A 20,683-nucleotide genomic window follows, 5' to 3' on the forward strand; every position below is an offset into this window, starting at 1 on the left:
TCCATCAGCAGATCTCTGTGGTTGAGAGGACGCATACCAGGTCAAGGTATCATGAAGGTATTTACGAGCAAGGCTAATGAAGGCATTAAAGGTGAGTAGTAAAATTTTGAAATCAATTATAAATCAAACAGGGAGCAAATGTAAAGAGGCAAGTACAGTGGTGATGAGATCATGTCCCCTTTGTCCAAGTAATAAGCCTGGCAGCAGCATTTTAACAGGACACGGTGGAGTGCATTACAATAGTCAAGAAGAGATAAAGGCATTTACAACATTTTGCAGATCAGCAGTTGATAAGAAGGATTTCATTTTAGAGGTCATCTTGATGTGAATGAAACCAGATTGACTTGTTAATCAAAACAGAGGTTAGTGTCAAAGATTACCCTTAGATTCCTTGCAGCCTGATTCATATCATTTGACAAGTCAGCAAGGTTAGCTCTGACAGAGCTGATGGAGTTAGGACGACCGAACAAAATGACCTCAGACTTATCATTGTAAAAGTTACAGAAATAATGGGACATCCAGGATGTAATATCAGAGAGCTAGGCTGCAGGGATCTGTGGGTTTTATGTATAGCTGAGTGTCGTCAGCATAAAAATGGCAAAAAGGTGACCAAAAAAGTCCTGTTAGAAAGGTATGAAGGATGTAAGCTAAGAGCAGTGCCCTTGATTCCTACTCATGTCTCTAAACGGTGTAAGAGGATACGATCAACAGCATTGAACACGGCACTTAAATCAATGGGAATTAAAATTGAGCCCTCACCTCTGTCTGCAGTTAACAGTTGTATTGTATTGCATTTTCTGAGAGGACATAAAGTGTGATGTGGATGAGAACTTGTGGGTTGACAGGCTTGATTTCATACTGTACATGTATGTATAGTGTATATGTATGGTCCTGGGTTGCTTACTGAATTGCTGAATTATATTGCAGCATTTCTGATTTATTTCTCTGACAAATAGTGTAAGGTAGCAAAATCCCTTCAAAAAAGAACAGACATTTTTGTTGTAGTGGGATCTTGGTTATGAACTCATAAATAAATGAATAAAACATATATGAAAGACAATATATTTTAATGTCCTATCCTGTTGTTCTTTAGGTCAGTGTGCTCCAAGTTTTCTTGTTGGGAGACAAATGTTGTCGGTATTCTGGTGCAACAGCTGACCCTGACACGTGCATGATGTGTTGTGGATGGGAAGAGTTTTGAAAATGTGAATTCATTATAGAGAAATGTGAGTTTACAATAAAATAAATGAAATAAAACTATGTGCTGTGCAGCTTAAATGTGAATAAAATTAATGAAGTTGTTATTAATCAGCATATAAATAATAATTAATTTGATATGAGAAGCAATGTTTACATCACAATCTCATTATATGGCTTTGAATCAGCAATGTTTCCTGCAGTGGACCAGAAAGAATTTTTATTTTGCCTTAAAAGTCTGTTTTGAGAGCTTCATTGTGGATTTTCCAAGCTCGGATAAATAAAATATTACTCGAGATAATTTTCAAACTTCTATTTTCTTCATGTTGCTGTTTTTATGAACTTTTTGGGACATCGCCAGAAAACTGAAAGACAGATAGAGATAAGCTGCTACAGTATCACAGTATCAACGATGATGAGGAAATTGTGGTTTTACCAGCGGTTTATTCATACTGAGCGTCAGGGAACTGACAAGCTTTCACCAGCTGTAAAAGTTCTGCTGTGTATTATTACTGTGAAGCATTGTCTTGCTTCACAATAGCTGCGAGGACACGAAGTGAAGGTGTGAACGTAAACAAATACCAGCGATGAGAATATGCTACAGCCTTGACTTACAAATTGTGTGTGTGTGTGTGTGTGTGTGTGTGTGTGTGTGTGTGTGTGTGTGTGTGTGTGCGTGTGTGTGTATGTGTGTGTGTGCGTGTGTGTGTATGTGTGTGTATGTATTAATCCGACCTGTCTACAGTTTGTTTATCAGAGGCATTCATCACATGTTACTGATGGGTGTGTCACGTCAGTCTATTGAGAGCTCAAATGTGAAATCTTGCCATCTGTAATTGTTTCTCACAGGATTATTATTATTATCCAATGACTGAGGCCGTACATGTGACACTCCAACAATCTGCAGGATCACATGACTGCAGGTGTATGCTTTAGTTTACTGTGGGGCTCCTCACATTTTCTCATTAGCCAAGAAAAATCCTCACATACATTGTCTGCTCCCCGGTGAGCTGCTGTCACTCTGGCTCAGAGCTGGATGAAGTCAATGCTTTCACTGACTGGTAGGAAAGAGATGAGGGCTGCGTTCATGCTGTCCCTGCAACATTGTAGAAGTCACACATCACAGACTGTCAGGGGAAACGGGACACACCATAACCGGGCCACTTGTTGAAAATCTATAAACAGCTCTAAAGTCAACCATGCTCCGTTGTATACTTACTAAAAGGGTGGTGTGGACGTCATTTGGAAAATCCAGGGCACACACTCCCCCTATCACTGAATTGTGCACATTGTCTCTCAACTGAGATTTACCATCACCCACCTCTATTTTCTTAAAATGACAAATGAGAAACTGTAGTGTTAACATGAAGGGGCCTGTCTTGTTCCAACAGGTGTGGATTGTTAGAGCAGTAGTGGCCACTAATGCTCAAAGTGGAGATATCGTATTACAGAAAGCCCATTGATAACTTTTTCAGCCCACTGCCTCACACACCAGTAAGTGAAGAACAACTCAGTGGCTGCATAGTTACATCAGATTCTTTGTACTGGTTGAAAAAGGCTCTAAAGTAGTATTGGATTTCCAGTGTAAATACATTGATTGGTTTTATTGTTATTGCGGGGCAAAAAAGGCCTTTCCAGGTGAGTGAAAAGCATAATAACGGCTTCGTGGATATAGTGGTCCATCGTTTCCTGTACGCACATCCTCCCGCTGCATCCGCCTCCCAGTCAATCAGTGAACACTGTTATCAGTCTTTGATTTTTAGGCCACATCACTCGCACACCAAACTTTTGGTATAAAAGGGCTCAGAATCACCAGACTTGCACCAGAAGCATCACTCCTCTTGAATCTGTTGTGAACGCATCTCATCTTCACAGGTAAAGTCACTTTGTCATTTTCAATTGTTATTATAAATCATAAATTATTACCAAAAAACTGTTCTTTGTTTTTCTGTACACAGACATGTCAGGTAAAGTTATTGTGGTGTTTGCACTGCTGGTTGCATTGCTCGTATCTGGTGCAGCCTCCTCACCTGAGTCCTCTGCATCTGGAGATGCCAAAGAGAGAAACACGCTACAGCGGCTTCTGGCCAAGAGGGAGACGGTGAGAGACACGGCTCGTAGACAGGGGCTGGCTCCTCAGACTCACTCGTCACGGATGGAGAGACGGGCACACCTGTCGGAAGACGAAAGAGAGATAATGACCAAGCAAATAATGCAAGCAATTTCAGGTATGCTGAGGGCTGGGCTGTGAAAGTTATTTTCTCATTGGTTTTGTGCTTCACTTGTTTCAGTTAGATAACTTGGTAAACAAGCAGAGATCAAATATGCTCAGATTATTGTACTGAAGCCTTGTGTGTGGTTCACATAGGACTGGTTTGTTCACAGAGGTGATGAACTCTGAGTGCATGTCAGATCGAGACTACCAGGGCTGGGTGGACTTCGGACGCCGGGACGCTGAATGAGACACAACAGTGAAAACAACAAGCTTAGAGCTCATGCTGCTTTTTGTTCATATTTTATATTCAGGAAATGTTTTACTGTCCTTGCAACTTCATAAATAAACTATTTGGCAGAATTATTACGGTCGTTTTATCTGTTGGTTCCTTTCTTGTCCAGAGAAATAGAGACATACAGAAATGTACTGGATGAAAATGCAAAGTTTTATTCACAGGTGGTACAATTTATACACATACATATACAGCTGTGATGCTAACAGACACTATAGCAAACAGTAGTGCAGAGAAACAGTGGTTTGGTTGATTTAAGTCAAAACACAACTTATTATTATAACCTGTGTTTATGATTTCTTCCCTTTTTAATGCACGGTATCCTATGCCTTTTAGCTACAGGTGATTGAAGTAACATGCCGTTTAAATAATTATGACCTCTCTTCTACTTGTATTTCTTTAACTAAGGATTCCCCTTAACACCATGGAGAATTCACTTTGAATGCCTGACACGATTTTGATTTCATTTATATCCCAGCAGTTTCAAAATTCCTGATGACATGAAATACAGCAGATTTGTACAAGCAAGGTTTTCAATCAACGCGAACAGCAAATACACATATATTGCTTCTAAGAATCCCATTCACTGTCTTTGATGCAGCAAGGCAAACCTGATTAGTTTATTTATTCATTTTTTTGGTGAGGTTTGGCTCAGGATAATAATAATAAGTCGACAAAGTCAGACATTTCAACAGCTCAGGGGTGATGCTGTACGTAGCCCAACGACACATGAAAGCAGGTGATGAAGTGTGGGGGAGACAGCTAAACGAACATGTCAACATTATTTAGTTCAGTCAGTATATAATCTGTCCCAGTGTGGAGCAGATGTCATCGCAGTGCTTCTTGATCAATGTTTCCTTCCAGTATATTTGACAATCTTAGATATAGCATGCTTTTCTCAATGTAGCAGCTGATAAGCAGGAAGATCAGAGTGTATTTTAGTGCATTTGAAATATCTTCAGTGTGACAGCATTGGTTTGGTTTGTGGTTTTAACTAATACTAATTTACTGCACGTGGTCTTTTTTATTAATTCTCCCGAATGACAATGTTGTTATTAATACATAACCTGATTTTTCACTTTGGAAACTAAAAAAAAATGACACGTGATGAGGTTTTTTTTTTTTTTTAAACCAGTGGTAGGGAAAACTGTAAAATGATAGTCACAAGACAGTATAAAAAGGTTTTTTTTTGTTCATGGCGTTTCTTTTTTGTGTAAAAAGCAGAACAGACAGGTGATCGTCCTGAGATGAAGATGTTACACACACACACACACACACACACACGCACATAGTCACACACGCACTGACACACACACGCGCGCACACAACAGTTTATCTACTGTACATGAGTTCATAGAAAAGAACAGTACTAAACACTACAGACAACTCAAAGTATGGCTCCGGTGCACTCTGTGGCCTCTGTTTTCAAGTCACCAGTGCTGTGGACCCTGAACTGCACAGTGGGAATCACATGGCTTGACACAAAGTCACTACGGTGAATGAGGGAGCAGTAAGTGGTGGATCAGCCGTCATCAGACTTTCAGAGGATGCCTCACCGCTTCTCTCTCCTTGCCGCTGCGCCCTGTCATCCCCCAGGCTGCCACTCTGTGCAACCCGAGACCCTGAAGCTTCCCCACTAAGTTCAAGCTGAAAATGTTCCTCCTTCCTTCCTCGTTCGATGTCGAGCCTCCATCTTTGTCTTTTGCTGTGGAGAATGAAGGTTTTGTACTATGGCTGTAGTGCAGGCTGCGGTGGGGATAAGGGGAGGCTGAGATGCCGCGCTCTTTCAGCAGCTGCAGGAGTCCCAGTGATGACGTGGTTATATTTGTTGTGGCTGTAGTAGTGGTGGTGGTGGTCCCGCCTCCCCAGTCAAAGTGCTGCTGGTGGGGTGGAGATGAAGTGCTCACATGCTCACAGTTCCGACAAGCTGGCAGGCCGAAAGAGTGAAGGCTGCCAACAGGAAAAAATAATAATTAAAAACAAAACTAACACAATAGATCAGAAAACCAAGCTGGTTGCACAAGTTGCACAAACATGCAAGTCCATACACAAGCAATAGAAACAAGATGATGTTTTCAGTTGTTAAATTGCGGTTAGTGTTGCTCTGTCATTGCTGTAAGATGAATAAACATGATGATTAGTTTGGTAGGGTGCCAAGACGAAAACCTGGAAAGGTCAGGAAACATTAAAACATGTAGTCTAACAAGTATGTGTGGGGAGTACAAACAAGTTAGACCAGCGGAGACATTTAGACAACTCTATACCATTATTAAAAGTGTTAGTAGGAAGTGAATTTGCATTTTCAGAGGCACAGAGATTTTCCCATGACCATTCAATTAGGTCATAGCAAATTTTTAACATCTGACTCTCTTTACAAAAACTTTTAGAAAAGTAAGGCAGAACACCTTCTTCGATTGTTAACCAATGTGTTATTCAGTTAAACAAGCAAGGTGCAGCGCCTCCATCGTTAGTATTCAAGACATTTATCGTGCATTCATTGTGCATCTGTAACCGCACAACTCTTACTTTGCCCTGAAGGCTGCTTCTAGAGCTGGAGAAAGAGCCTCGACAGACGTTTTCTGCCACTGTGGGGGTAAAGAGCACAAGTTGGTAAGGTGATAGATAAAGCAGCAGGATGGAAGAGAGGAGATCTGGAACATCCCCTCTTGCTTCATAAAAGTGGCATGGCGAAAACCTCAGGTGGAATAACGAGCATGTCATACTCTTTTCAGGAGTTCCTTGTTCAGAGTTTACAGCAGCTCAGGTCCATCGCATCAACATAAAATCAAGCTCAAAGCTCAAATTTCACTTTACGATCCACGATGGAAATTCACCTGCTCAGGGCTGTGAGAAATACACAAACACAACACAACATGCTCAAAAAGGGAAAAGGCCCTGAATACTCTTACCTTGTAGAGAAGGAGGGGATGAGGAGGGAGGGTTGGAGGACTTGGCAGGTGGTAATGGTATGTGTGGGAGTGGTCTGAGGGAGGTTGGGACCGGATGGAGAGACTGCGAGGTCATGGGGGGGAGAGAGGCACGTTAAGCTACACACGAAAGCCAATGAGCACATCGAATGAGTCACTACAGCGGCAAATAAGGCTGGAGGCTACTCCAATACTGTACAATGAATGGCAGTGAAGGCTTGAATAAATGAAGAGAATATGGTTTTTAGAGGGAATTTAACAAAGTAAATAGGAATGACAGAGATAGCAGAGCTGTCTGAATGCAACATGTGTACAATGTTTTATACATGTTCCCTACCCATGCCATGCGCTTCAGAGAGATGCGATAGATCAGGCTCATCCTCCTCCAGGTCGTTGAGGCTGTAGACGTGCTGTATGTCGACCTCAAGCTCCCTGAAGTCTTTCGTCAGGACGCCGGGGCGTGGATGCAGGATGCCTCCCAGGTTTGGTTTGGCCAACTGCTGCCACTGATGCAGAGTGACCGAGCCTGACGAGTGGATGTAGGATGTTGTAATACAAAGATGTTACATTAGAAATAACATTGATTTACTTATGATCGCGTTTCTCTTGACCCCAAAAGAGTAAACTTGTAACTTGTCTTTTTTGTTTTTTTGTCATTAGGTTTTGTTCCATGTTTTCATTGTATTATAATTTTGTCATTAGGGTGGGGTTGGTTTTAGCGAGGTTCACCCACATTCTAAGTGGATCTTGCTGGGCAAGAAGATCCAGAAAGAAAATAGGTAGATAAAGCAAGCTCAAAGTGTAATTTTCTACCTCGACAATTATATGTGTGCGTGTAGAACAACATAACAAACTGCCCAAAGCAACTGCACCAACACTGTATGAAAACCAGTTTGCCCCAAAAGACACTGGTCATGACGGTTGGCAAGGCTGGCAAAAAAACTAAAGATAAACCACTTCAGCCTCATTTAGTTTCACGTGATCCCAATTAGTCTCTTTATCCCTCAGGAGTGACGGAAGATGTGAACTAAATCCAAAAAGCATGACGGATGTTACTTTTGTAGGCATCTGCTATGAAAATGAAAATCTTGGTATATAATATCATGTTTGCTACTCAGTTAAAAAGTAGCTCGTGGGTTTTTTGGTAAAGAATAAAAGTTATGTTTATTTTCTGTGTTTCTCTCCAAAAAGCATTGTGTGTATCCTTAAGGCCTAATAAAGCTGCTGAATGTATTTTGTTCCTCATAAAACATTTGCAAAGCCAATTTCTGGAAGAATTTAAATTGACCCATGAGCAGTTTTTAAATTAAATATGTATAATTATCAAATTTTATTCCCTAATTTTACCATCAGCTGCTGTCAAATGTAGTTGCATATTCATAAGGTATTACTTTTGTAATCAAGTAATTAAACTTCCACCTTTTTGTGAGTGTTAAAATTTATTCTTTTTTAAAGGAGCAGTTTTAACTTTTAGGAGCAGGACAGCTGTGAATGTACCTGTGGTATTTAATAAGTATCGCTGACTAATGTCAACAATAATGCGTCGCCTGTGCTCGTCTTTGCCATACTTCCATTGTAACTCTATGAAAGTTGGAACAGGTTCCAGGAAATTTATAAGACACATTATAAAGATGAAGCTTTTTACCTTCCAGAGGTTTGACAATTTGCAGGCGGTCAGGCAGGTAGGACCTGGAGCCCCCTGAGGAGCCACAGGACTGTCGTGAGCTGCCATTGGAGTAGTTGGTGCCTGTCGATGCTGCCAGGCTGGAGGCCAGGCTGTCGTTTGGTGTGAGGAAGCCACTGGAGCCCTCGCCCTCCTCGCAGTTTGCTGCCAAGGCACGGAGTTTACGCTCACGCTCCACATCAAAGAAAGGCCGATCAGAGGAGTGGTTCTGTTGGCGGGCTGACAGGCTGCGCAAAGCAGCTTCGAGGTCCTGGCCCCCTGGGGTGCCTGGCTGACCCAGACGCTTTGGCCCACTCACACTACAGGGAGAAGACATTACATAATGTTTTAACTTTGTCAACCCCGCAGGTCGTTTTCCTTTAGTGGGTTAATCGTTATAAGCTCGCGTGGCACTGTTCAAAACCCAAAGGAAGTCATTTTAACTAAGGTTTTTAAAAATGCTACATATGCAAATCTGTACGCAGAGAAACGTGTATAAAATGTGGACTTTTCCATTTGTATAATAGTGCAGACACATGCAACCACATACACTCAAACACACCCATTGTCTTCTTTCTGAGCATGATAGGAGCTGGGCTTGTCCTCCAGGGTAAGGCTGGCATTATCAGAGCCATAGTAGCTAGTTCGAGGAGTGCTGATACAGCTGGAGCGAGTGGACACGGGGCTGGAGCCTGGGAGCCACGGGGAGTGGCACCGAGACCGCAGCTTCCCGACCTTGTTCACCACCTTCACTGTTTCAAACACACGCCATGGGTGGTTCCTGCAGAAGAAACACGGTATAAGTTAGATCTCACTGTAATATTCATCTCATAAACCAATAGTATCCCTAAAAAAACACCATATAAACTCTAATGCAAGCATTGTCTTTGAGAAACTGAGCTATTTTTTTCAAAAAATTGCAGCCATCATCCACCGTCATGTGCACTAGTGGAGAAAAACAGGTCACCTTTGTTTTAGTAGCTAGTGACTGTTCTATTCTACTACAGAAAATACTGCAGATAACATCCTTGAGTGTTCTTAAACATCAACAACAGGGCGTTGTAGGTGTAGTCTGATCAGATTTATTTGACAACATGACCAAACTAGATTATCGGCCTTGCAGCTGTATACTGCCGCCAACCGGGCAAGTAACAGGAAATATAGTCACAACCTTTCATTCCAGAGCTACAGTGTTGAATAATGGCTAGTGTTTTTGCAGAACATTATGATATTGCAGTGAAGTTGACCTTTGACCCTATAAAATGTCGTCACTTTATCATTTTATACTCTTAGACATTTGTGGTAAATTGTATCATAATTAGCACATGAATTTGTGAGTTATAGCAAAAAATGTGTTTTGTGAGGTCACCGTGACCTTGAACGTTGACCTTTGGCCACCAAAATCTAATCAGTCGAGCCTTGAGTCCAAATGAATGTTTGTGCCAAATTTGAAGAACAATTCCCGCAAGGCACTACTGAGATATAGCGTTGACGAGAATGGTCGAACACTGTCACCAGATTTCATCAAAATGTTGCTACATTCAAGAAGCATGAAAATACTTTGACAGAATGTAGAATAATAAAAACTGTTCTAACTTGCGGAAAATTGTGTGTTTGTGTAGGATCCCATTGTTAACAGCAGGAAGAGGATTAAGATTCTCTTCCATGTTCACTCTTGACTTTGGAAAGAGTTTGAGAAAACAAAGATAAACTGCAGGAACATGGCACGATTGTTTTCTCAAATTCTCTTTCTAAGGTCAAAAATAAACTTTGAATCTCAATTCTAGAATTAACTGCTCCTCAAAAAAATAAATTCAAGTATCAACAAAACAGAAACAGTTTGTCTCAGACACCGATCTGCTTCCTCACACAGTACGCTATAATATCTTTGTTCAGTCGCCATGGCGGGCAGACGTTGGAGAAAATACATGGTAAGATTTGATCTGTTAATTTTCTCTCAGGATGTTTAAACAGTTCACTCTTGTACTTTTGTCCAAATATTTTTTTTTTATCTGAAATGTAGAAAAAACTGCACTGTACCACTGCAAAACAACGTAATCTTAATCTCCAACACAAAATTAAATAAATAGACAGTAAGATTGTCGTGTTGTTTGAGACAATTAGATAAAAACACTAAATAGAAAAGAAAATCTGTGGTTTTGGGAAGTTGTTTATGAAGTGCAGTGAATCAAATCTGTTTTGTTTGCTAAAGTGATTGAAACGGACACATTACTGATGCATAATGTTACCGATAATATAGAAAATATTTTTACAGATTACCAGGATCATACAAAAGGCTGGATTAATATTATTTCCAGCTCTCACCAAAAGACCCTAGGACCTCTCTTAACTCAAACAATTTATAATCTAGTTTATTCCTGAATTCGTGTGACAAACTTGGCTTTTAATGAAACGTAGCTATTTATTTAAAACTACAATTTTCTTTGCCAACAGATGGAAAAAGCTACAATACATTTACTGTAAATGTGTGACTGTAATCTTAGCTTAACGCTACTTTATATTTCCTTCAATTAGAAAAAGCAGCATAATAAAGCTGCAAGACAACAGCAGCCCTGTACATCCAGACCAGCGGCAGACGCAGAGGTGCATGAACTAAAACAAGCCCTTAAATCAGCTAAGAGAACCAATCAGACACTGGTCTCAGTCAATACCAGTCTGAGGAAGAGCGCTGAGGAATTCAAGCACATGACGATCAGCTGGGTAAAGGAAAAGGGTCAACTTGTGAATGAAAACAGAGGTTTAAAGAGGGTACTCGGGAGGAAATACCTCCATGCTAAAAATGAGGTCGAAAGGTTGGAGGAGGTTTTGAAGGCTGCTAAAACCAATGAGAAGATGGAGAATGAAAGGCACCTGACTGCTTTTAAAAACATCTTGCATGAATTCCAGACATTGAGGACATGGTGGACACTTAAAGAGGAAAAAATAACCACTGAGCTCAAAGAAATGCAAGAGAAGTGCCAGGATCAGAGAGAGGTGATAATGAAAAAGTCAAAACGTATCACCAGGTACAAGAGGGAACTGCTGGCTCTTGAAATGTACCATTTACAGAGAGAGAGAAGCTGGGGAAAAAAATGTAAGGCCCTGAAAGTCAGACTCAGGGAGAAACTGGCTGATGAGGAAGAGAGAGAACGTAAGCGGTTTCATTTTTCATTTACACAACAACTTCTTCAGAACTACCTTTTAACAGCCTAATTAAATATACTTGTTTTCTTTTATTTTTTTTGGCAGCACACCACGAAGAAGAAGAAAACATTTCTCTGTTTCCTGGGAAAGAAGACGAACAATTAAAATGTGAGAGCGGCGACAGACATGCTGCGGTTTGACTGGCTCCACCCAGACATCACTCATAGCTACACCTCCATCTTCTTCATCTCAGTTTTTTTTTTTTTCGAGTAGCTCAGTGATGGTTCCTAAAAAAAATTACTTTTAAAATAAAGCCTTTATGAACTTGCATTTGATTTAAACTCTCAGTTTTTAAAGTAACCAGTAGCTATCGCTGGCAGGTGAGTGTGACGGTGTAGAGAGTCTATTATATTTCCCTCTGGAATGTGGTGAAGTAAAAGTACAAAGTAATATAATATGGCAATACACAGGTCAAGTACAAGTGCTTCAAAATTTAATGAGTAAATGGACTTAGTTACTTTCAATCAGTGGTAATCTCACTAAATCTTACTAAATATAGCTTCTGGGGCACTTTCTTCTACTCTGTAAGTGTCATATTTCACTATGAGGTAGTATGTGTGGAATCAATATGTAGAGATTCCCTGCATGATGTGTCAAAATCATAAATACGTTTATTTCTTGCCTTATATATATATATAACCTGTGAAAACCGATAAATCATAACCACAACACACCACGATTTCAGAACGTCAGGCGTCTCCACATCATTTATGTTCAAACACAACTTCCTTTTTCATAATTTCAAAGTAAAGTGGTTTGAATCAACTCAGTTCAGGTCAAACAATCTGCCCTGTAAACTTGAAAGTCGGTTCTCCTTTGCAGAGAACTGAATAAAATATAAGATACTCAGCTTTTTTATCAAGACTCCTGCATTATGTTGCCAAACTCTGTCATGCGAAACATACAGGGGGGTTCACTTAAGAGAAATTCAAATTCAAACACAGCCTTCTACAGGTGAGAGCACACTTACTAAATGAAAGACTCACTTGTATTCTGAGGGAGCCGGGGTGTCCAGGCCTTTGCGGAAAGTGCCTTCTATCTCTGCAGCCAGTGAGTCCATGGGGAGGACAGAGGCCAGGGCAGTGTAGCGCTGCACTGTGCTGTTGGGCAGGCTCTTGTTCCGCAGGTTTTTAATGTCCTCTCGAGCTTCGCAGAGCATGTCCTCACACTCTGAGTACTTGTCCTGCAGGTCCTTGAGCTGCAGACAGGGGGAGATAAATCAGTCAAACTGCAAGGCATTGTGCCACTAACAATGTACACAGGAGGTGTTGAACATATTTTGGCTGAGGTCTCCTTCTGCAAAAGACACACATACACAGGCAGCTGTCAGGACACAGAGAAGGGGTTTAAAGAAAACCATGTGGTGTTCCTCAGAGCTGCTGACATGCTCATAAAAAAAAAAAAAAAAAAGGTTGAAATCATGTCTCTATTTCTACATTTCATTGCTTCTTGCATATTGTGGTTTTGTTAATTGCCCACAACTATACAACCCTCTGTAGGTTGGCTTCACAGCTGTCTATGTTTCCACCTTCTGTGTCTACATCCGGACAACCATTCAGCCATTCAGAGAGTAAAACAAAACTGAGTACATTGTTGAAGTCACTGGGAGTATTTGAGAGTAAGTGTCTTGCCTCTGATTTCAGTTTTATCTGGCTCTCACGGGAGGCACTCAGGTGTTGGTTCAGCTCTTCATTCTCGTGGGTGACCTTGAAACACAGAGTGAATAAAGTTAAAAGTTTTACTGTGATTAGACATTAGTCGATAATTAAAGAACATTTGAAAAGGGTAGGTATTTAATGTTATCTGTGTGTGTGTGTGTGTGTCCCTCTCACCCCTTTGCAGCGGGCTTGCAGGTCCACAATCTGGGCGAGCAGTGAGCTGATTTCCTCCTGCTGTCTGACAGAGTCCTCTACTTTCCGTGCTAGCTCCTCCGACAGGTCGACCACCTGCTTATTGACTGATGCTGAAACACACAGGTCAGATAAATGCACCTGTACCCGAGCTACAGTCATATTATTTCCAGTTATTGAATCAAGACTGTAACACTTACAGAGCTCTTCCACACACACCATCATCAGCTCCTGTTCTTGCTCCTCGTAGTTGGTTGTCTCTGTCGTGAGCTCATTCGCCTGCAATGTCAAAATATCACATTTAATGCTATGGCAAGCATGAGTGTGTAATGTATTAAACTAGACATTTTGTGAACTTATTACATCTCTGAAATGTTCAGTAGATTTGATTCAGCCCTAAGCTGTGATAATACAAAAGGTGTTTGTATATTCACTGAAATCCTTCTTACCATCACATTAATGACTTATTTATATTTAGAGGTGTTTTTAATTTGCATTGTTAAATGTGAAATGAGAATTCATACTACATTTTTGGTATTTTCAAACAGTTTTTGCAAATAAATGTTAGTGTGTGACTGAAGATATTTGTTTAGGGTTAAACCAACCAATATAATATATATAATATAATATTCAAAGCTACATTTTGTAATGATAATGACATTTTTTTGAAAGTGTCTTATTTCATCTTGTATGTGCGAACAACTTTCCTTTCATTTTATTCAGTGTGAGAACTTTGTAAAGTTGCATACCTCTAATCTCAGTTTGCGGTTCTCCTCCTCTAAACCTTTCAGTTTATGCTGCAGGAAGTCGTAGTGGACAAAGTTGCTGAGAGAACTGCATGATTCATTCCTTTTTACCCTGCAACAAGAAAAAAATGTGTCTGCATTAGACAACTCACCTCTTTCTATATTAGAAAATGATCCTCAGGAAACATGCATAAGCCTAAACTGTATGTAATCATGAATACGCAGCTCCAGTGTTCACTAAGAATACAAATGATTTCATACTGTTTTGCAAAGAAAGTGACATGGTTGTTAATTTGACTGCAAAGAACTTGTTGTGAAAAACTAACTGTGAAACTATCGTGATAAATTCTTGATTCTTGATTTCTTAAGCATTTAAGCAGAACTGATGGACAAACATCAACTTTAGACAACTGAAGGAAGAGAAATCATTTTTTGAGTAGTAATTAATGCACCTAAAAAAGGCAGCAATGAAGAGAAAAGAGAAATGAGAACACTAATGAACAGTGGTAATGATTAAGTGCTGATGGGAGGGAGTTCAGTAGAAAGCTTAGCCAGAAACTTTGAGAGGATCAGTGGAGATGTTCTGACGTATGTTTACATAGACGCAGTACTGAGCAGCAGCAGTGGTGTTTTGTGCTACACTGCAGTTTAAATTACATGTTTCTTTAAATTTTAGACTTCTCAACTCTTTTTTGTTGCTTGAAATAAATATTCCCAGTGGTCATTCCTCAACCTCTGTGTGCGTGAATGTGCATGTTGTACTCACGGCGAGAGCGATTCTGCGTTCTCTATCTCTTCAGTGCTCGCATAGAACTGAAGGAGGTCGTCTCGCATCGAGAGCTCATGACGAAGTTGAGCAATCTAGAAAATGAGTCATGATCACTTGAGCTCAGCAGACTGTAACATAACACACATGTATTTCAGCGTGAGTGTATCGCAAGGTTTTATACCTCCTCCTTTGCAATTTCAAGTTGTTCATCTAGCATTTCATTGCGTGATGTTAGTTCTTGGTTTTGCTTCAGGAGGGACTGACCGATCCGCGCCGCTAACTCCAGATCCCGCTCTTTCTGCAAAGTGATACAAAATACTGCATTTATTTTACTAGTCAACAATGTCATGGATATAGGACATCTATATACAGTATATTGTAATTTCACAGATCACAGATGCAGTGACATTTTTTTGACCAAATCTGATCAGGCTGATAGAAATAAACAGTGATGGTCAGTGAGGCAAATAAGTTTAATCCTCTTTAATCCCGTTCATCTGCTGAGTGTCTCTCTCTTACCTCCTCCAGCAGGTGGGTGACTGCCTTAATGTCATGATACGTCTTGGTGACCTGGCCCACTCTGTCTGAGCACAGCACTGAGGGAGGAGGGAGAGAGGGATTTAATGAATGGGGGAAGAGACAGAGCTGCAGATGGTACAGAGAGGATCCTACAATAACACAGCCTTGCTAACTGGTTATCTCGAGCAATAATACATAACCTGTGGGGAAGCTTTTTGACTTTGACTGAACTCTTCCTCTGTTTTTGTTTATCAAGCAGCTATTTAACAAGCCAGCATTTCTAGAAAATTAAATGATGGAAAAAGCCCAGTTTTTACTTTTAAGAAAGAGAAAAAATGTTTTTTTTTATGTTTTATATCCACTTATGCTTTTATTGAGTTAGCTGATATTGCTGTTTCTCAGCAGTTACTGCACTTTCATAAATCAAGTTGCAGATTAAATCACTTGTCCAGTGGGGTTAAATCTCTTTTCCTTTGATTTTCTATTAAACATTTTGGGTTTTCTGTTGTGTTTCTGCATGTACACCTCTGATGAAAATGGATTATGGATTATAAGTATTTAAAACAGGATTAATATTCATACATAATCATGTAAACAAGTGAAGAAAGTGAGGTTCCACTCCTGAACATGCCTTTGTCACATAATTATTATTCAATATTAACCTGTAATAACATCAACAATACAAACAGGCTGAAAACTCTGACAGTGCTGTTTGTATGAATGAGTGCCTCGAACAGAGCACGCTTCTCCTTAAAGTTTCCACAGCTACAGACCACAACATCCCTATGTGGTCAGCCAGATACTGATCCTCTTAGCTTGATCCTGTTTAGCCCAGATAAGACACCAATAAAGACCTCGTTCTCCTGGATACCAATATAGCTCAACGGGAAAGACTGCCAGGACTAAACTGACAAAGTGTTCACACCAGCAGGACACGTACAGCATGGAGGGGATAACAGCGCCATGGCTATTGACCTGAAACTATGTTTACATCCTGCAGAATGGTTTGTTTATGTCCACTTCAAAGTCAATAAAGATGAAGAGTTGTCAAAGATTAATTAGCCAGGTACAGATCTGGTATTGACGCACACAGGTTCGTAATTAAAGCCGTTAATGTATTGTACATTAGCCAAATACTGTAAAGCAATCATCTTTAGTATTTCACATTGTTCATTACCCAAATTTCATCAGAAACGCAAAGGTTATTGCTTTGTCTGCCAAGGACAAACATTATAAGTAACTGTCTACAATAATACATATGTGCTAAAATGAACACCATCTTTACCATCTCTACTTAAACATCCGATTTGTTTCTGTTTACGGATGTGCATTTGCCTGGACTTAAGTGCAACCCTGAATAACACAACATACCTCTAAACCAAAATCAGCTGTGTAATCTTACTTCAGTAGAAAGCTTAGCCGGACTGAGATGGGACGTTGCCATACAGCAAAGTAATTAGATTGGGGTACTTGAATTTGGCCTGGAAACACAGTGATTGGATATGTGTATCAGTGTCTAATCAGCCTAATGGAAATAAACTAACCTAGGGCTAAACTACTGCACTGAACACTATAGCTGCCCATGAATTATGTAGCATAAATAAGGTCTAAAGCTCTCTGAGGTGATTTACAGCAGGGTAGAGGTCATGGTTTCATCCCCACTAAGTACATGAAAGAGAAATGTAGAAACCAAATGCTTCAAAAGTCTGATTGTTAAACAGTAAGTTGGCATCATGTATCAAAGTCACTCCTGACCAATGTCGTTGGAAACTCTTCTTTTAATTCTAGAGCTCACTGTTGGCTATATACCAGGTCCACTGGTAGGAACTCGTGTGTCTCTCAACGACATTGTAGAAGGGCAACTCCATGTGAGCATTGGATGCCCGAAAGAAGGATTAATCTGTCATTGCGATCCAGCTCTGCCTCCAAACTTAAAGTCACAGATACTGTCATTCTAACTGACTCAGTTCTAATCACAAATAAAATAGTTAAAACATCTCTGAGATCTGAAAATGTGAGAGGCATATCGAGAAATATCAATCAGAGAAATGAAAAATTTACCATCTACAATTCAATGTCAACTGTGCAAACTGCGTCTGCTGATGAAGTTCATGTCACACCACTGAAAGCTCCACAACAGCTACTAAATGGACACTGAAGTGAAATGACTTTTCTTCCCAAAGTCAAGATTAAGCTTTGAAACTTGACACTAATTTCAATGTTCATTACACTGCCAAAAACTTGTTTCTGTTTCTGATGATGAGACAATAGCTGGGTATTAACATTCACTAAATAACTTTCAAACCAATCAATCAATCATCAATCTTTTCCAGCTCTTGAGTGGTTAATTGTGTAATTGAACTGAAATACCTTTGCTGTGTTATGTAAACTTAAAACGGTTAATGAGATAGCAGTTCAACTTTCTCAAATCCTATTGTATTTAAAGTGGATTGCAGCACTTGTGCTAAAAGCAAAGCAGCAGCAGGACCGTCGAGAGGTTTCAGATACTGTCCCGTAACTGAGCACTGATCTACACACTACACATCCAGTCCACTCAAATTGTTGTATGTTACATCTGCAAGGGACTGTGTCTCATATCGGTCTGCCACAGGAATATCAAAGTAAAGCATCACTGCTGTATATTATTTACAAGGAGTCAATTAAGGTTCATTTTATCTTGGGACGATTTTCATGTACTGCATGTAGAGAATTGCAGTTCAATCAACATTCCCCTCAGCAAGCACCTAAACTGCACATCCACCAAGTCTCACCAGGTGAGACACCTGATCTATTTCCTCCTGACCTGACTGCCACAGCGTGGAGCAGATCAAGAGAGGAGATGCCGCTATGCCAGCTGGAGGTTTTAGAGTTTGCAGTGAGCTAAATCCAGGCAGCTACCCTGAACACTCTTCCTATGGATGAACGTTGCTGACTTAGGAATACTTATGACGTCTGTTATGTTGTGGGGATCAGACAGGTATGGATGAGCTCCAAGAATAAGGTTTACATTGATCTGTATTGTTCTGAAGGAGCACACTTGACAAGATTGGCAGGAGCTAAAATTTGTCTCACAGAGCTTCTTACTGTAAATCTGTCTGGACATTTTTGAGTTGTTTAAGAGGGAACAGTCTTCAGTGTACACTTAGTGTATATTTTACAATGCTATAATACAATTCATCATAAAGACATGTATGAAGTTGTAAATAACATTTTCCGTGTTACTCTTCCTGGAGGGGTGCCCATGTCGCAGGATTGGAGCGGGTGCCAGCCACATGCCCATTGAGACAAAGAACGCCCCAAACACAGGAGGAATACAGGGGAATCCCTGCTCACGTTGACTGCTCTTGTTAAAAAACGTGTTCACAAGCACTTTTATGATCTCACATGTTCAATCATGTTCTTCATTATAAACACATGCGTCAATTTGTATATTTTGTAGTAGTATTGAATACTGCAAAACGATTAAGACAAACTGCTCTACAACATAAGCCAAGCAATAATATCAAATTATCTTTTATAAAAATCACATTTTCTGCCCCTGAGAGACACCTGACAATACTGGATTGAAACTAAGGCAGCAGCAGAATACATGTACTTGCAGTCTTTGTCCTTTTGAACCACAGACCGCAAAGTAGTCTTATTCGACCAGTTTTAATTCTCTATGCATACAATTCTTTATGCTTGATGTTCCCACTCAAATTTCACACTAATAGGCTAAGTAAAGCACGCCAAGAGGAAAGAAATCTAAAAAATAGAAACTGTAGCATTAAAATACTATTCCCTAAATCTAAGGTTCTGACCTCCATATGTTAACCACGGGAGTACAAAAGAAAACTCATATTCACAATGCTGCCAATGACGACTGCTTGTATGTACACAGGGATTGATTGTGCTGCACACACACAGGCCCAGTGACCTTCACCACACTAAGAGGAAACATTCAAGCTGATTATATTCACAAAACTCTTCACGTCTCAGGGAACTTCCCTGTTGAACTAAAGCATCCTTATGACAAGAGCTGCAAATACGGGCGTTGTGCTGACTGGTAATCAGCATCTGCGTGATGTACCTTCAATGACATCACTGCCCTCCAGTACATGCAGTGCACTATTAAGTATTAAAGAACTTAGATAACCTTGACAGTGCAGAGTACAACTATGCATACCACAAAGCAATATTTGACTTGCAGGGTAAAATAAATGTACTAACCATGACACTTAAGACTTCTTGCTTTATATGTAATTTTTCTTTTATCTCTCCTTTGAGCATGGGCTCTGCACATCACTGACCAGTCTCTGGTGCATACCGTTTTCCTTTTCCTATCCCCTGAAACATCATGCGCTGCCTTATCTCACCTTGTGTCACCTCCCTGCAAAGGCTGTCCTTGTTGTTGTTATTATTGTTATTGCTGTTGTGGCCTTTCTGCTCATCCACCACTACTTCATCCACAAGACTGGAAGTGCTCTTCTCTTCTTCCTCCTCCTCAGACGCTGAAGAGCTCCACACCTCCATGGTGACCGGAGAAAAACTGTCCTCCGTCTCTCCGTCCATCAGTTAAATCCCTTGTTCTCCTGATTCTACTGTGTGTTGGCTGTGCTGTGACACACCAGCTGTGGCTCTGGCAGCATTCTGCTGGCTGTGTGTATGTGAAAACAGTGGCCACCAGCCTACGTGAGTGGGTGTGTACACCTGTGTTTGTGTGTGCAAGAGAATCTGAGCTGCTTGGCGTTAATATATAATCCCTCAGACCGTAGGGGCCATCTGTCGTCATGCCTGCCTCCGTTCACCTGGCCACGTTGGACTACCGGGTAAGAAAATAGGGGAGGAAGAGGAGGAGGGGTGAAGAGGAAGAAAAATCTATACTGTGAGCCATAAAAGCTGATACTGATCACACTGACCTTGTCCAAGCACAAAAATATAATTATTATATGCTTACAATTGAAAACATATTTCAAGATGGGAAAGCTGATGCAGTATGAAAGGATGCTGCACGAAGACCTCCCACCCCTTTGAAGTGAGTAAGATGGTAGGTTCCGCCTGTGCCAATGGCTGCTCTTATTCTTCACATACGTAATTCCTGATAGAGGGCTCTGCATAATACTGGTGCAGACAGAGCCACACCCCCTTTACAGGGGTCTGATGGAGGCAATAGAATGAACACAGTCTGAGATTTTATGGATTTTGACTGGGATTATTATGAGTGAACCACAAGAAAAATACTGTTGTCATTTTTTATATTTATCATATTTCCTCCAATATTAAAATAATGATTCCTTTTGTGTAATAAATACAAATTAAGCC

The 20,683-nt window shown here is 40.4% G+C and overlaps 2 protein-coding genes across 3 annotated transcripts; one reads left to right on the forward strand and one right to left on the reverse strand.

The window, feature by feature from the left end:
• The first annotated feature begins 2,641 nt into the window (after positions 1 to 2,641).
• Positions 2,642 to 3,775, forward strand: LOC111666611 (gastrin/cholecystokinin-like peptide). Its single transcript, XM_023421988.2, has 3 exons — positions 2,642 to 3,072; positions 3,156 to 3,425; positions 3,583 to 3,775. Exons 2-3 carry the CDS (start codon positions 3,158 to 3,160, stop codon positions 3,657 to 3,659), a joined length of 345 nt encoding a protein of 114 aa, XP_023277756.1. The 5' UTR covers positions 2,642 to 3,072; positions 3,156 to 3,157; the 3' UTR covers positions 3,660 to 3,775.
• A 61-nt stretch (positions 3,776 to 3,836) lies between these two features.
• Positions 3,837 to 20,117, reverse strand: hap1 (huntingtin associated protein 1). Of its 2 annotated transcripts, XM_087178207.1 has the most exons (15): positions 19,738 to 20,117; positions 15,383 to 15,459; positions 15,045 to 15,161; positions 14,861 to 14,955; positions 14,098 to 14,206; positions 13,549 to 13,627; positions 13,331 to 13,461; positions 13,130 to 13,204; positions 12,485 to 12,696; positions 8,857 to 9,075; positions 8,277 to 8,614; positions 6,969 to 7,157; positions 6,614 to 6,716; positions 6,231 to 6,289; positions 5,519 to 5,654 (listed from the first exon to the last, which is right to left on the reverse strand). In XM_087178207.1, exons 1-14 carry the CDS (start codon positions 19,931 to 19,933, stop codon positions 6,250 to 6,252), a joined length of 1,980 nt encoding a protein of 659 aa, XP_087034333.1. In that variant the 5' UTR covers positions 19,934 to 20,117; the 3' UTR covers positions 5,519 to 5,654; positions 6,231 to 6,249. The 2 variants fall into 2 exon arrangements, with proteins under 2 accessions (XP_087034332.1, XP_087034333.1); XM_087178206.1 differs by lacking the exon at positions 6,231 to 6,289 and having other exon boundaries at positions 3,837 to 5,654.
• Between the last annotated feature and the right edge of the window lie 566 nt (positions 20,118 to 20,683).

The sequence above is a fragment of the Seriola lalandi genome, unplaced genomic scaffold, assembly GCF_002814215.2.
Source record: "Seriola lalandi dorsalis isolate HSWRI2012SDOR001 ecotype SW California unplaced genomic scaffold, Sedor1 jcf7180002054678, whole genome shotgun sequence".
In the NCBI taxonomy this organism is placed as follows: domain Eukaryota; kingdom Metazoa; phylum Chordata; class Actinopteri; order Carangiformes; family Carangidae; genus Seriola; species Seriola lalandi.